Below are 16,897 nucleotides of genomic sequence, written 5' to 3' on the forward strand. Positions count from 1 at the left end.
GATTGGGGGAGGGGCTTGATAAATGAGTACCTCACGGATTGAACAACAATCAAAAGAAACGCCGTTATGAAGTATCATGTTCCCTTCTTTTACACAAAAAGAACGACCCTTTTCTCCACCAGGTTGTGACTTGTAATGAAAAGTGGGTTCTTTACAACCAAAAATGCTTAGCTCAGTGGTTAGACACCAACAAAGACCACAATATTTCCCGAGGCCAGAGTTGCACTGAAAGAAGGTCATGCTGATTGTTTGGTGGTCTGTAACCAGTTTCATCCATTATAGTTTTTTAATGCAGGTGAAATCCTTACAGCGGAAAAGTACTGTCAACAAATCAATGAAATGCATCAGAAACTTCGACAACAACACCCAGCATTAGTCAATAGAAAAGGCCTAATTCTCCTCCATGACAATGCTCAATCACACATTGCTAAACTGACCCTGCAGAAGTTGAAAGAATTAGGCTACAAAACTCTGCCTTATCCACCATACTCTCCAGACCTCTCAGCATGAGAAATGCTTCAAAAACCTAAGTGATAACAAAAACACGTTCAACGACTTCATTGCCACCAGAATTGGCATAGATACAATTGTTTTGTGTCGACAAAAATGTGTTGATTCTGATGCTGCCTATTTTTATCAATAAATTTTTGTTTGAGCCAAGATATGTTCATCTGAATTTAAAAGTTGAAAACCGCAAGAACTTTCTTGTCAAGCTGATATATATTTGGACGTCAAGAACTCTTCTGATTTGGTTTTTAGCGTGTAAAAGTAGTTGCGAAGGGGTCAAAATTGAAAAAAAAAAAAAAATGGTTGGCCTTGATATGAGTAAATTAACTTCTAACATGTGTACATATTCATTTTCAGCTTGAAGTCACTTAATTTTTAGCCTTTTTTTTTATCCATCTGGTGATAGCTCAAACAGTAACAACAAAGACTGAAAGGCTAAATAATGACTAAGGCTGGTGTGTTGAATGTTTTTGTTTCAATTCCATCTGATGGTACTGAAATAATTTTTTTTTTTTAACTTTTGAAATTATCATATTGGGTACAATATAATAATCAATAGATAATTTGCTCTATAATAATAAATACAAAATCTGTATGAATTAAAATATATCCAAGCATATTTTACATTCCATTAGAGTACTTGTAAAACAGGTACAGGGATGCAACATTGCCGTGATGGAACAGAGGTTCAGGCTTGGTAGAGAGTGCAGGACCTATTACATTTGAGACTCTTTTTTTAGACCCCGTCTATGAGTGAGAGACTAGTGGTAGATGCAACAGCCTAGATGTGGCAACGATACTTCATGCTTGGGTGAATTGTGGCTTTGTAAAGATATAAGATGTTCTGTGGTGGGGGTAATTTTCTAGCATGGTAGAGGGAGACTACTACTTAAAGATATAAGGAACTTGAAGCATTGAAGCATAAACTTTTTCTGAAAATTACTGGATTTAGCATTAAATAACCAGAAAAGGGTTGATATGTTATAAAACAAAACAGCCAAACCTTTCATGCTTTCCTTGGTCTTCTTTTATGGACTGAAACTGCTGCAGCAGCTGTTCCACATTTACTAACCAAAGAACTCATCCACCCTTTCCACATGGCTACATAATCAACATTTCTTGCTTTGTACACATTTTCATATACTGTGCACATTTAATCTTCCTCTGTGATCATTAGATCTAATGTCTTTAAGACCTGCATTGAACATCCACTAATGTATCGTTCTTGTTAGGACGATACAAAAGTATAATGCAAAGGGAGTAATTCTTTACTTCTTTGGGCACAGTTGCCTCCCCTTGTCCGTAGTCCTAAACTTTAAATTCTTGCAAGATCGACGACCGGAAGTAGAGAGTGGAAGGAAAACAGAGTGACTTTCAAGATGGAGAAATGAGCATCATTCCGTTCGTTCCTATTATCATACTTGGACTTCTAACCTTTCATGCATTATGTTTGAATTGTCATTACGTGTGTGTGTCTCTCCATAATAAACGTATATCGTTTTTTAACCTTTCATGTACTATGTTTGAATTGTCGTTATGTGTGTGTGTGTGTCTCCATAATAAATGTATTTCGTTATGTAACAGTGAGTGATTTTCTTATTTGTTCATAATTGTCCCATTCTTTCATTATGTGTTGCAAACATACCCACGAGAAGGTTGGACACCCTGCGGTAAGATATTTTATATTAGGGTGATCCTAAGGCATCCCACTATATAACAGTTCTCATATCATTTCCTGCCATGCAATGCATGTCCTCAACCCTTACTGGCCAGGCTTGATTTCCAAACATCATCACACTGTGTAAACATGTTTGAGAGACTCTTTTCTTGATCAACGCTGGTGACCTTTTGTTAGTTATTAATCGCAGATGTTTTTGAACTTGCTTCATCCACTCCTAACTTTTTCAATCAGACTAGCACCTGCTCCACCATGTGCTCCAAAGGTAAAACTTTGCCATCATCAAATAGCTTCCCCATCCAGATATACTTTCGCCACATCAGAGTTCTCATCCATCTTCATTGTCTTACACTTCTTACACAAATAGGTTAATGTGTCTTGACCTACTAGTAATTCCACTGCATTTCTTATGTAGTGGAATTATTGGTGGTCAGGCAGTGATGTTTCGACCACTATAGTGGCAGAGAATAGTAAGAAAAAAAAGAAAGGAAAAACAAAGAAGAATATGATAAGAAACAAACAAAGAAACAAAGAAAAAAAACAAAAAAAATAGAAAAATAAATAAAAGAAAAAAGACAAAAGGAAAAAGAAAGGAAAAAAGGAAAAAGAAAAACATAAAAAGGAAAAAACGAAAAAGAAAAGAAATAAGAAAAAGAAAAATAAGTAAAAAAAGAAAGAAAAAAGACAAAAACATTCTTCAAAAAGTATTTTCCATGTATTTATTTGTATATGTTTTTCCATTTCTTAAAATAAATTAAATATAACAAACAAATTCATTGGCATTATGTGGCAAACTATCCTCATCTTAATTGTAATATTCACAACATTTCAGCTGATGTATACTTCAATCTTCTTCAGGTGCATCTTTTGGACTTTCAAGACCTTCTAGTCGAACTTAGGAACCTCGACAGAATTTCAAACTGAAAAATTCATTTAATCCAAAGAAATAGATTGTTCTCATTCAGTCACCCATGAACAGGTAAAACTTTTAATTTATTCTATCCATGGCCAACGAAATGGGAACAATCTTCCTCTATAGATTAAATAACGAGTTCAGTTCAAAATTCCATCCAGATTTCAGAGTTCAACAAAAAGTATTATTTGGACAGCTATTGTCATCTTAGATATTATTCTCACATTTCCGCCGATGTAACCTACTTAGAGTAAGTCTTGTCAAACTCACGAATCTGTATGAAATTTGTAACATAACCTTTTATTCAATCCACTGACGTAGCATGACTGAATAGAAGGCATGTTTGACATAAGGATTCCTCTTTACAACAAGACACGCCTGAAAAAGGTCAGAGGTTATAAGAAACAAAAAGTTGTGAGAATAACATCGACAATGAAACCAGTAGTCCTAATAATCAGAATTATCAATCCTCATCTCAGAAAATTCCAAAACATAATATCCAACTAGAAGGCTCTCAAGTTTTAAAAGATTCACCTGAAGAAGATCAGGAATTACATTGGCCGAAACATTGGGAATAAAACAACCAAGATGAGAATAGTAGTTCAAATAGTGCAAATGATACACATTATTATCATCATCACAAAGGTTAAAGGTTAAGCATAATAGATTCGGTGCCTCGTAACTGAATGAAAGCACAGATCTACTGTATCACTTAAAAAGACTCTCCAGTCACAGTAGTTGTTTTTGCAAGTCATTACCAAAAAGAAAAGTTGGTTTGTGCTTTAGGCATTCATACACTACCCTTAACCACCCAAGCACAAACAAATGCAATGAACAACAAATGCCTTTTATCAAATACAATAAAATTTCATTTTTTTTTTATCGACTTGCATAGTTTTAAAGTTCTGAAACCATTTTAAAGTTTTTTTTTTTTCTTTTATTTACATAAGATTCTGTTGATAGGTTTTTGGAGACAGTAAAAGTTTTTTAATAAATAAATTAAAAAAAAAAAGTTATCTTACTACTATCTCTAAATATGACCTCCACCCTTACCCCAGATATAAAGTTTGTGGTAGATAAGCCCTTTTTCTTTTTAACTATCTTCTAAGCCTGAATTAGCAACCATCTCTACACAAAATCAACCACCATTTTTTTAAATTGTTTGTTTAAGTAAAAAGTGATGCAACCGAATTATCTTCCAAATTTCCACATTTTTAAATTATATAGGTAAATAGAAAAATTACATTTTCTTTCATTTGGTTAAGTTTATTGCCTGTATATTTTATTTGTTTTTGAGTTCTTGGCTGTTGTCTATTGCATGAGCAGAAAGATTTAATTATAATAATCTTTGCAAATGTGGCTGATTCTAAAGATGTGATAAATTCAATCTGAATCCTCCTCAAAAGAGAGAACTGAGGCATCACCAGCTTCATAATCCTCAATCATTGATTTTAACGCATTTTGCTGAAAGAAAAAAAAAGAGGTTAGAATTAGTTACAAAAAAATTCTTTGCATTAAACAACAATCAGTGCTAGTTCATAACTCCTCCCCTCCAAGAAAAAAAAAAAAATTCTATGTGCTAGTACCTGTCATGAAAAGAAAATAATGTACACCAAAATAACGTAAATTGATCAAGTAGTGTTATTTTTATAAAGAAAATAATTTTTAAGCAATTAATGGCAATTTATAGCTCACCCTTCTTCATGTTAAGAATGGCTTTCTAAAATATTGAAAAGGATTAAATTATTTGGAATTATCTTCCTTGTCCTGCAAAATGGCATTAAGAAGTTGTCGCTTGTCGTTTAGCCGTAACGTTTGATTTTCTCTTTTTAAAATAAAATTACTTGATCAATTAGGTATGTGCAATTTAATGGTGAAAACTGATAGGGCCTATGGTTATGAAAGCCAGCTTATCATATTTTTTTAAAAATATTGAATAAACGATGCTTAATTCAATAATATAATTAGTTCGAGAAAAATTTTTTTTTTTAAGTTAGAGTGATTTTATTACCACCGACTGTTTTTTTTTTTTTGTAATGTTCCTGCAATCTCTATCTCACAGACGAAATGTTGCGAGTTTGTCTCTGCTTTATCGTTATTTTCATGGAAAGTATTCGACTGAGCTTCAATCTATGGTCCCCACCTCGCCAAACTTTCACAAGAAACACTCGTCTAGCTGGAAACACTTTCAATAATTCCTCCCACTCTTTATCTGTGCCTAAACCTAAACGTAGATTCCATGAACAAAGCTTCTTTCTTAGAACTGCACACCTGTGGAATTGTCTTCCGTTTTTCTGCTTTCCAGCTGTCTATAATATGGTTGTCTTCAACTCCAACGTGAACAAGTTTCTGATGAGCCGTTCCACTTAAGTTAACAAATTTACCGAACTTTCATTACTATCGATTACTATATTGTCCTTTTGACTGCTGTACACTCTTTAACCCTTATCCTTGAGTGGCCTATCGGCCTTGATAAGTGGTGACGCCTATGTAAAAAAAAAAAAAAAAAAAAAAATATTAAAAAGAACTTTTTAATTATTAACACCTACAATGCTTTATTTTGATTAAAAAAAAATTTTAAAAAAGCAAAAAGTAAATTCATGGGTTTTGATTTTTAGCACTTAAAACTATTAGTTTAGTAAACGTTTTTTTTTGTTTACACAACATACTAACATATTAAGACTTTTTTTTTTGATAATGGTTCATTATATTCTGTGATCATTAATTAATAAGTATTGGAAATTTCATTAATATTGGTTGGTGAACTTTTAAGTGATGGGAGGGGTTTATAGATTTTGAGGATTCGCCATTCACTTTACATGTGCTTTGATCAATGTAAATGAGTTTTGGTGAACAATATTTTTTTTCCATCAGAGGTATGTACACAAATTTTTTAATTTTACTATTTTTGCTTTTTCATGAAGGGGGTGGGGGATAATTGATTTGCATCCAACAATCTAAAAAAATAAAATAAAAGTATACTTAAAAAAACTTGGTGGTTGTCCGAAATCCCTTCTATATTAAAAAAAACAAAAATACAGAAAATTCTTTATGTACATACCCATGATAGAACAAAATGATCATATTCTAAAACTCACACAAATTAATCAAATAATTATTTAAAATCACTTGAAAATGCTTTATGAAAAATTGTAGGCATTACAAGATTGATCTCACAAGTTTAAATTATTGTTCAGTTATCTCCCCTTATTTCTTAAAGATGGTGATGCAAGGGAGTCCCTTCTCACTTACTCATGTAATTTGATTTTAGTTTAAAATTCAACCACTATCTTCATGATTTTTGGAATACGACATTTTCATTCTGGCATGGGTATGTACATCATATAGATTTTTTTTTTTCTTTTAATATAGAGAAAATTCTGGACACAAACTAAAAACTCATATCAATATATGCGTGTGAAGATTTACAGGTGTCAGATCACTATAAACATTCCAACAGCTGATGTGAGAATGTTAGATGAACACAGCTATAGAATCACTTTTCATTTTTTTGATAAAACCGCAACGCTGCCAATAAACATGCTAAATGAAGCGAAAGTAATTCATCCAAATTCGATGCAGTAATAATGATGTAAACATCTTGATGCCTTCGTTCAGTCTCAAAAGACAAAGGATACCTCCGTAGGGGCAGCTGCAAGTGTAATTGTGTGGCAAGGGTTGCGCAATCCCCAACCACACCTCACCTGAATCGGTACTGCTTTAGTCCAGTGGCATAGAGAAATCCAGACAACTGGAAACAATGCCAAGATAAGGGGAGAGCACATACAGCATCTGAAAGTCCAAAATGGTCACCCATCTGGTATTGGCCAGGTTCATTGTTGCTTAACTTTGGTGATCAGATGGTTCGGTTGTTTTGTTTTACGGCATATCAACCCTTTTTTTTTTAGTTATTTAATGCTGAATCCAATTATTTTAGGAATAGTATTCATGTTGCATTCAGTTATTTTGAAGGAGGTTTTTACTATTCAAGCTCGTATCTTCAATCGCTAGTTTGTAGTGTTTGGTTTGGTTGTTTTATAGTGAATTTTATCGTTTTTGTTCCCTGCCCTGCAGAACATGAATGAGTTTTGCAATGGGAGACGAAAACGGGTTACAGTATTAATGTTTGGTACGTTTTAAGTTAGGAAACCAGTCAGGAAGTAGGGGAGATATAAAGAGACAGGGGAAAATGGGAAGAAGGAAAAGGGAGAAAAAAGGCTGTTTTTGGTTTTACAGAAAAAGGAGGGGGGGGTTGCAGAACATAATTAAGTTTTGCAAAAGGAAGTAAAAAAAAAAAAAAGCATCAATGTTAGATGCATTTCGTCTCAGGAAGCCAATATCTTCAGACAGCCTGATCTGATAGCACCAAAGATCTGATGGGAAACGGTGTATCAAACATGATTATGCCGTACAACATCTACAATGCTGTATGCTTAGTGGAGTGTATGGTTATAATGGATGCAGATAACAAGCCTGCAAGGAGATAAATATTTAGCTTAAGGAAGAATAGACTGATGTCTTTGAAATGGTCATGTACACTTGGATAAAAAGTTCCATGCTGTGATTATTATCCACCTAAGATTTCCAAAAGGTATTAGTCAATCAATTTTTTATGTCCATAAATTAAAAACTGATGATTTTAAGTGATCTTGCAAACTGGTCTAAGTGATACCTATATATGTCAGAATACAAGGACCTGTGGTGTGACAAATAAAGTACTATAGAAAACTCAGTTCTTAGTGACACTCCTCTGGAGGTTGACGGTTCAGTCCTCAGTGTGGGTGATAAGGATAAAACTGCAAATTACTTAGGAATTCTACTTGGTCATGGCTGATGAAATGAGAACAAGCTACCTCCTGTTGATTAAATAAATGGTTCTGTTCAAAATTCTCTGCATATTCCAGAATTCAACAAGTTACACCTGAAGACGGTTTTAGGTTACATCATCTGAAAATGTTATTAGAATAACATTCAAGATGAAAACAGTAGTTCAAATAATACAAGTTATCAATCTTCATTTAAAAAATTCAGAAACATTAAAAAAAAAAACTAATGTATTTATTAACAGTTAGGAGTTGATATGTAGGAGAGAGATCTTAGGAAAAGAGATTTTAGTAAAGAGAAGTATTTCAATTCGTAGGTAATAAAGTAAAAATTTCATAAATAAAAGTAAAAATAATATAAAATAAAATAAACAAAAACAATTAAAAAAAAAAATACTTACCATTACAGGACGAGACCTAAAGTAGAGTAGGATATCAGTAACTTTGATCTTTTTTCTTTTAGCATGACTGAAATAATTAAAAAAATAAATTATTGTTTTTAATTATTGTTAAACGATTGCCACTCTGGAGAGAAGGGGGTGATACTAATTGTACAGATTTGAGTAACCAATCGTAGAAGAAATTGAAATCGAAAAGGATTTCCCAATCTAGGGACTGTTCCCACTCCCAACCGATGGTGTGGAGGAAGAGAGAGAGGCCAGTGAAAAAAAAAATTAATTGAATAAAACTTGAATGATGCATAGTGATAAATAAAAACATATACAAAAAAAATAATTTGCCAAACATTTCATGAAATATCAATCTGCATCAACAAAAGTGAGAATTTAGAGAAAGATATTGAGTAAGTATACGAGGTGGGAGGAGAAAAGACAGGAAGTCATTCTTTGGTTAAATGAAAATCTTGTAACTCCCTTTCCCCCATAAAAGATCGGTAAAGCTAACATTTTCAGTTGTCATAAGAAGAAAAAGGAAAACAAAGCTACAGAAATCAGAGAGAAAGAAAAAAATAATTCAATCAAGTAATTACAAAAAAAAAAAAAAGTAAAAGATAAAAAAAAAAATAAGGAGGTAAAGTTCCAACAATTTGTCCATCAGCTTTTACATAAAAAAAAAAAAAAAAAAAAAAAATGTATGTAATATATAATGTTGCTTTTTTTTGGTCGACATGAGCATCTGGACAAATAGCATGTGATATTTATCCTGGGCAGGCATCTGCCTTCCACTGGAAGTATTTAGGGAATATCAATCTGGTCAGTATCAGATGGGTGATCATTTAGGAATACTAGGTATCATTTCCTCTAACTGGGATACAGCTGAGGATCACATGTGAATTTTATATTTGCTTTCAAACACTAGCTCGTAAGGAGAACTGACATAGCACCTACTATTCTCAAATGGTCACCTATCTGGTAATGACCAGACTCTACCTTGCTTAACTTTCGTAATCTAATGAGAACATGAGTATCAATGTGATTATGCCAAATATTGCATAGATAGTACCATTTGTAAATTAAACTTTTAATTTATCTATAGAGCTGGGAAGAAAAGCAGATTTAAATATTATTTGGATTATTCGAACTACTGTTTTCACCATCAGTGTCATTCACATATTTCAGTCACTGTAATCTTGTTACAACATGTGGCCTTCCTTTCAACAAGCCGCCGACCCCATAGTTGTGTGCCGTGGTTTACTACCTCCATCTCTTCATCGTTCTCGTTGGCTGTGTCATCATCTTTTGGTTCACACTGGCGGCTGCTGACGGAATGCACGCGGGTCACAAAGTAGAAATATTAAAATAAAACAAACACGAAAAACACAAACGCCAATGTTTCACATATATTTGACAGTTGGACTTGTGAGCGTGTGTGTCTTCTCCCCGTTCTATCGATGTTACGTTAGTCTGTCAGTCACAATTCGTCTCTATTTCTGTTTCACAGTCAATTCTAAAAACTGTCCAACCGTTGTCGCTATCAGCTCCCATCCGCAGCAATCGGCATCTAGTTGTCAACTGTCTTCTCTGTGGCGGTATCTGAAGTCGTCCTGGCCACCCTTCCTAATAGCCTGAAGCGCTTCTCTTCTGGAATGCTGACTGGGCTGTACATGTATCTTTTGCAGAGTCAGAGGGATCCTCCTCTGGAGCACTGACCTTTTCAATTTCACTTTGTGAGCCTAGCATCAGAGTTCTTGCAATGGGTGAGGACTAAATACCTAACCATACAATGATGAATATTTATAGATTTTTGAACTACCAGTAAAACTAAAATCCATGGCTCTACCCCTTACCACACCACTAAACTTTTTTCATTTCTGAAATTATATGCATATATTACATGGGTTTTTTGGGTTTTTTTTTTTACAATAATGTGACTCCCCTTCAAAAAAAAAAAAAAAAAAAAAAAAAACAACTCTGTAGCTAAATATTTAGAGATTTTTAAAAAATCAGAATCAGTAATTGTATTGGAATTATGGAATCGTCCCATCACTAAATGCCCACCAACTATAAAATTATTTTGATAAGTACAGATTTCAAAGTAGTTCTACTAAAAAAATATTTAAAAAAACAAAACACTTTAAGTCATCAAAATACTACCATTTTGTTTGGAAATCAATATCCTTTCACATAAATTAATAAATAACAATTTACATTATATATATGAAGAGTTTTAAGCAAATTAATCATAAAAATGTTAACATGATGAAATGGACATTTTTTGTAACTTTTTTTTTAATCTCATATTCTTTTAAAAGTTTGTTACCAATCTTCTATGAAATTTGGAAACCTATCAAGAGAAATATTACTTTTTTGGGGGACAAAATAAACTGGCCTATTTCTTTTTTTTTTATCTTAAAAATAAGACATCTGCATGAAAAGCATCAAGCATAAAAATATTTTTCATACCTCAGTAAGTAAATCAATATTTAAAAAATATTTTTAGGTATTAAAATTATAATTGCATGTTGTTTTCTGTTTTCATAATCTCAATAATTAATTACTCACTGCACAAAAATATGGTCTTCATTTCAGTGAAAATTAAAAAATCTGACTGTTTTGTTAAAACTATTAGCACTAATAATTCATCATCAACTGCTGTTTATAAAACTAACGATAATTCGTTTGCATAAAAAAAAAAAAAATGAAAAAAAATTTTTGCTTAAAATTTAAGATTTATCTCTTAAGGGAGCAGTGGAATGTATCATTCTACAAAACCAAATAAATATTCATTTTTAAACAGTCCTAGCATATTAGATTTCAGTTTCTTATAGATTCATTACAATTCAACTTTGAGTTCTCCAGCATCTTTTCTTTTAATACAGTCTTTTTAAGGTAATACAGCAGATTTATGTGCATTTACTTGGAAATGATTAATTTCTGGGGATTTTCTATGATATATTAGAATTACTTGCACAAAAGTACACTTATATGGTAAATTTCTTTGTCTTGTTTTGCATTCTGACAAAGATATAGTATTTTTACTGAGAAAGTAGTGTAAAAAATGTGGCAAAACACATATGGTCTCAGAGAAAAATATCCAAACATGCCAGTATAGTGTAGTCAACTAACATACTTCTTAACTAACTAATGGAAGTGGTGACAAGACAAATCAGTTCTTCACTTTTATTCATTTATTTTATTTAATTTTATGTATTTACTTTTATTTACTTCAGTATTTTTACTGTGAAGCAATTTATTGAAATGAAATATAAAAAAGGACATTATTGAAAATATACAATAAAAAGTAAAATTACAGATAAAAATAACACAATTAGTCTTTATTTGCACTTTTAATAATAAAAAAATAAGTTTTTATTTTATTTGAAATTTTATAAGAAATATATGTTTATGAAATTATAAAAATTAAAGTTTTTTTTATATTATAAAAATAAAAGTTTTCATTTTGAATTTATATAATAAATATATGTTTATGAAAGTATAAAAAGGAAATTATTGAAATCAAAGCAAAATTTCAAACATCATAAAAAAAAACATATCCAATACATAATATTCCCAAAAAAAAGAGTATAAAAAGATTTTTAACAGTTTTCAATAATTCATTAAAAAAATAAAATTAATTTCAATAATTCTTTATTAAAATAAGACTGAAAAAACTTTTCAATGATTATTAAATAAAAAAAGACCAACCAGAAAAACACAAAAAAAAAAGAAAAAAAAAAAAAAAAAGAGTATATGCACAGGGGAGATATTCTTTCTCATATCATCAAGTCCTTTCTATTTATTTTGGTATTGAAATATTTGAAACATTAATTTTTTTATGTATTACTGTTAAGTGTTCAGACATTATGTTGAACAGAGTGAAGTACGATCCATCAGGAGTCAAAAACATTTCACACACCCCCTTTTCTGATATAATGGAAAAATCCTTTCGGATTCAATTTTGGTTTGAATCAGTTCGCCGCCATCTTTGTTACTGGCAATTACACTCAGGATCTGATCTGAACTACACTGCCTCTATGCCACCATCTTTTTTTACTAGCAATTACACTCAGGATCGTAATACACTCTGTTTAACATAATTTCTCAACACTTAACAATTACTAACATCTATTTTTTTTTTTTACATGGCGGTCACTGCTTATCAAGGCCCAGAGGCGACTCAAGGATAAGGGTTAATAGGCATACATTAGTCATTGTGATTTTAGCGTAGTAAACATTAGTGGGAATTTTGTAACTTGGATTACTTAGGGGGACGGTTCAACAAGAACTTGTTCACGTTGAACTTGAAGACAATCAGATTGTAGTCAGCTGGAAAGCAGGCAAACGGAATAGAGTTCCACAGGCGAGCACTTCTAAGAAAGAAGCCCTGTCCATGGAATTTACGTTTAGGTGTAGGCACAGATAAACAGTGTGGGTAATCTCCTCACTAACGTAATGTACTTGCAATAACCCTTATTCCTGAGTGGCTTCCGGGCCTTGATAAGTGGTGATCACTGTGTAAAAAAAAAAAAAAAAAAAAAAAAAAAAAAAAAAAAAAAAATTGTTGATAGTGGTTCTGGCAAGACGAGTGTTTTCGTGAAAGTCTGGCAAGGGGGGACCAGAGATTGAAGTTCAGATGAGCACCTGCCATGAAAATAACAATAAAGCAGAGACAGGCTCGCTACTTCTCTTCTGTGGGAAAGAGGTTACAGGGAAGAGAAAAGGGCATCCCCACTAAGTACAAAGTCTATTTTGAACTCTGTCAAGACAGGATAAGCTGCTTCTAGCAGCTCCTGCCCAGATGTGGCAACAGTACTCCATTGTTGGCCGAACCTGGCTTTTATATAGGTAGTGAAGATCCATTCCGACCTAGTTTAGTACAGATTGGACTAGTCCAAGCCAGAATGGACCTGGAAGTAATGACAACTCCATACTCTCGAAAACTGGGGACTAAACCATTGGTTGCAGTCTAAGGTTATCGCCAAAACAATCTAGATTCAATAGAGATTTATATAGCTAAATATTCAACAACTGATTGACTCACCTTGAAATGTCCGAAAGCTTTGACAGGATGTGATTCAACATTCGCATTGACGAATTTAGGAGAGCCATTTGAAAATCTTCACTGTAAACTTTGTCTTTATCATTACAGAGCCGTTCGATTTCCACAAAAAGACATTTTTTCAATTCCTAATATGAAATAAAGTAGAAAATAAATAGATACAGGGTGCTGGTTTGGAAGTCAATTTCTAAAAACCATCCAACACATGCCTTCGTGTAAAATAGACGTTATACCGATGATGAGGAATCTCAAAAAGATGAATACACATTTTGAACAATTATAAATCACTTCTAACTCCTCCTGTATGTTGCCATTTTGCTTGTGCTATATTGCATGTCACTAAGGTTATTTTTGATGAGGTGGTTGACCACTTCTCTATTTAACACAGATTCCAGTAACTTACTCATGACGCACAGGAGACCTATTGGCTTGTACTGGGAGGGAGATGGCCAATCACCTGAATTCTTAAATACAGAGCATACTGATGAGATTTTTCAGGGTGATGGGAAGCAATTCTCCTTAAGACAATGCTTAAACAGTTTTCTAAGTATGGCCACTAGTTATGTGGCCCATAAGGAGCAGGTAGTCATCAACTGGTCCCTTCCATTATTTAAGTGACCTACTATGTGGCATTGGATTGCAACATCAAAGTTAGAAACTCTTTAGAACATTTTGAGTGACTGACAGAGAGCAACAATGATAGTTGATGCATTTTTTACTAATGTTTATCCTCTGATGAAAAGAGTCCATCTTTGAATATGTATGAGTTAAGGATTATTCTTTATTATACAGGGCTCTACGGACAAATGTATCTTTAGTCGACCTTTGACAACTAAATATTTTCATTTACTAGCCAAATAGAAAAGTTACTAGCCAAACCCACATGATTTTTAGAATATGACATCTTTGTTCTGTGACGAGTATGTACGTCATAAATTTTTTTTGTATTTTTGTCAATAAGTGTAATAATAAATGTAATATTCACAGAATTTTATGTTGATACTTGAAGGTAAAAACATTATAATTTCTTCAAATAGTTTTTAAACAGCCTTCGTTAAAAAGGAGTATATTGTTCTATTAAACCTTTCATTGTTTAAATAATTTAACTTTGTTCGTTTTATTAAAAAAAAAAAAGTTAAAAAGATATTTTTCACTCAGTAGTGAGCTTTGCAAGTGTCGGTAAAAGAAACACAATCGCCAAAAGATAAGCGATTAATTATATCTAGTCACCACTTTGAAAAATCACTCGCAAATGCGACTGTTTCACACGCAATGTAGAGCCCTGTTATAATTCCTTGTTAAATTTTTTGATAGATCAATAAATATTGTAATTTATTCAATTTTTTTATTTTCATCAATTTTTCTAGCTCTGTCCAGTATATTGAGTTTTTTACGATCTTGATAGCATCTGATTTTAAGATAATATTTATCTTCACCGTTGTAAATTTATTGACATATTGTTGTGGTTTAAATGTTGAAAGAAGAACGAGAAGGTTTGGAAAGAGTGAAGTGAAATATATATTTAACAGAAAATACAGAAACATATATGGGTTGAGTTGGAGCTCCGCTCAACTGGAAGGACAAAGTTACGACCCACTCCCACCGAGTCTCAGGTCCAGACTGCTCCATAGCAGAAACTGGTTACCAGAAGTGACATCAGGAATAGTCCATAGGCATTGGCACCCCAACATCTTTATGAAATTTCACTGATATACTGTATGCACTTAGTAGTGTTCTTAGATAAGTTTTGTATCAGGCGATTTTAACTGAAGTTAACACCTTGTATAGCCTAACATCACAAGTGAATTTGAGAAGTTTAATTACCACACAAGAAATAACTGGCATATAAAATAAACAGTAGGTTTTGATATGACAGGGAGGGGGGGGCGTTTGAAATGAATGTTTCTGTTCAAAGCACAACTGAACCATGATACTTGATTTTTGCATTTTAAACTTTAATTCAAGCCATTATTATATATAAAATAATTTTACAAAATCAACAATAGGTTCTCTACAGTGCAATGTAGACTAATTCACTGCGATGAGACATGTGCAGTATCCTCCCGGTACACCACAATGGATCCCCAACTACAATAGGCAATCAATCGATTTGATTGAAAAATGGACGATTTTATCAATTTCGATGACGATAAAAATATGGGAAGTGTGAACCATTTGTTGACCATCATTCAATCCTGGAAAACGTCGGGTCTCCCTACTTGTCTATATCTATAATATAAAGCTAGACGTGTGTGTGTGTTTGGTCACGAATAGGCTCCTATATGGTTGACTATTATAGAAAACTGATCACATATAATGATAGAAGATGTATCGAGACACAGGAATGGGTATGTTTGATCTGGCATAATGATGATTCATTAAAATTGTGGGGTCTGCGTTCGTGCCTGGTCCACAAAGTATGGAAATAAAAAATTAAAAAAAGACGTTTACAAGTGTTTTTGATATAGATGTACATAAGAATACTTTGATAAGTATGTTTTAACTTAAATAGGGATGGTATAATAAAATTGTGGGGTCTGCGTTCATGCCTGGCCTTCATAGAATGGAAATAGGCACAAACTTTAATAAAGACTTTTCATATCTATCTGCGTAAGTATATTTTGATAATTATGTTTCAGTTTGAAAATATATGGTATAATAAAATTATGGGGTGTTCATTCGCGCCTAACCTCCATAGAATGGAAATATGTCACAAAGTTTAATAAGGTTTTTTAATATAGATCCACAGAATATTGTGATAAGTGTTTCAGTGTGAACAGGTATGGTATAATAAATTATGGGGTTTATCTATTTTATTTTTACTTTCATCATATTATTCTTTGGTTTTGATACCCCCAAATTTGAAGCTATCTCTTTACAGCCCTTCCTTTTCATAACCTATCATACTTTCTCATAAATCAGAGTCCATTTTCTGCAGGCTGTTTTTGAACCCAGTCAACGACGGGTACTTTTGGTAGTATATATATATATATATATATATATATCCTATTCTATATGAATATCTGCCATTATTAAATGTTTATGAAAACTGTTTGAATCTTAAAACAATATAAATATCAAAGAAATAAAATTCATACTTACAGCTTCAATTAAAGCCTTGTCTACTGATTTTTCTGCCATGATGCATAGGTAAATTATTTTCAATCAAAATGACCTGTTTGGGATGCAGAAATTAAAAATTATTTAATAAAAATCAAAGTTTACACAAGACTTTCAAATTAACAAATCGATTGAACATTCTGTATCCATGTACCCAATTTTCATGCCATGTATTCATTATGGACAATTTTGTCTTTAACCCAATTTTTTTTCTTTAATTCAACAAATCTTTTGTAAATATAATATTATTTGACTAGTGACTTAAGAAGATACATGAAATTCCGTAGCGGACTTTCATATCTGATATTTTGATGTTGGTATTCTACGGATGTTCAGCATAAATGGAGATGCCCTGATATTACTGTAGCTCTTTTGTTAAAATGGCAAAAGTATTTATCT

General features: G+C 32.5%; 1 protein-coding gene across 4 annotated transcripts in view; it reads right to left on the bottom strand.

Moving 5' to 3' along the window:
• Positions 1 to 2,878: 2,878 nt before the first annotated feature.
• Positions 2,879 to 16,897, bottom strand: part of LOC145297826 (uncharacterized) — a 39,511-nt gene continuing 25,492 nt past the window's right edge. For 3 of the 4 annotated variants that reach the window (XM_080144163.1, XM_080144175.1, XM_080144170.1), the window contains 4 exons: positions 16,481 to 16,553; positions 13,361 to 13,506; positions 8,323 to 8,389; positions 4,379 to 4,562 (listed from right to left, as the gene is read on the bottom strand). In XM_080144163.1, the coding sequence (XP_080000289.1) occupies positions 4,482 to 4,562; positions 8,323 to 8,389; positions 13,361 to 13,506; positions 16,481 to 16,519 (333 nt within the window). In that variant the 5' untranslated portion in view covers positions 16,520 to 16,553 and the 3' untranslated portion in view covers positions 4,379 to 4,481. Of the gene's footprint in view, positions 4,563 to 8,322; positions 8,390 to 13,360; positions 13,507 to 16,480; positions 16,554 to 16,897 lie in introns of all 4 variants that reach the window. The other variant, XM_080144155.1, reaches the window with a different exon arrangement.

This window comes from Euprymna scolopes, chromosome 2, assembly GCF_053919585.1.
Source record: "Euprymna scolopes isolate OS-2025 chromosome 2, ASM5391958v1, whole genome shotgun sequence".
Classification (NCBI taxonomy): domain Eukaryota; kingdom Metazoa; phylum Mollusca; class Cephalopoda; order Sepiida; family Sepiolidae; genus Euprymna; species Euprymna scolopes.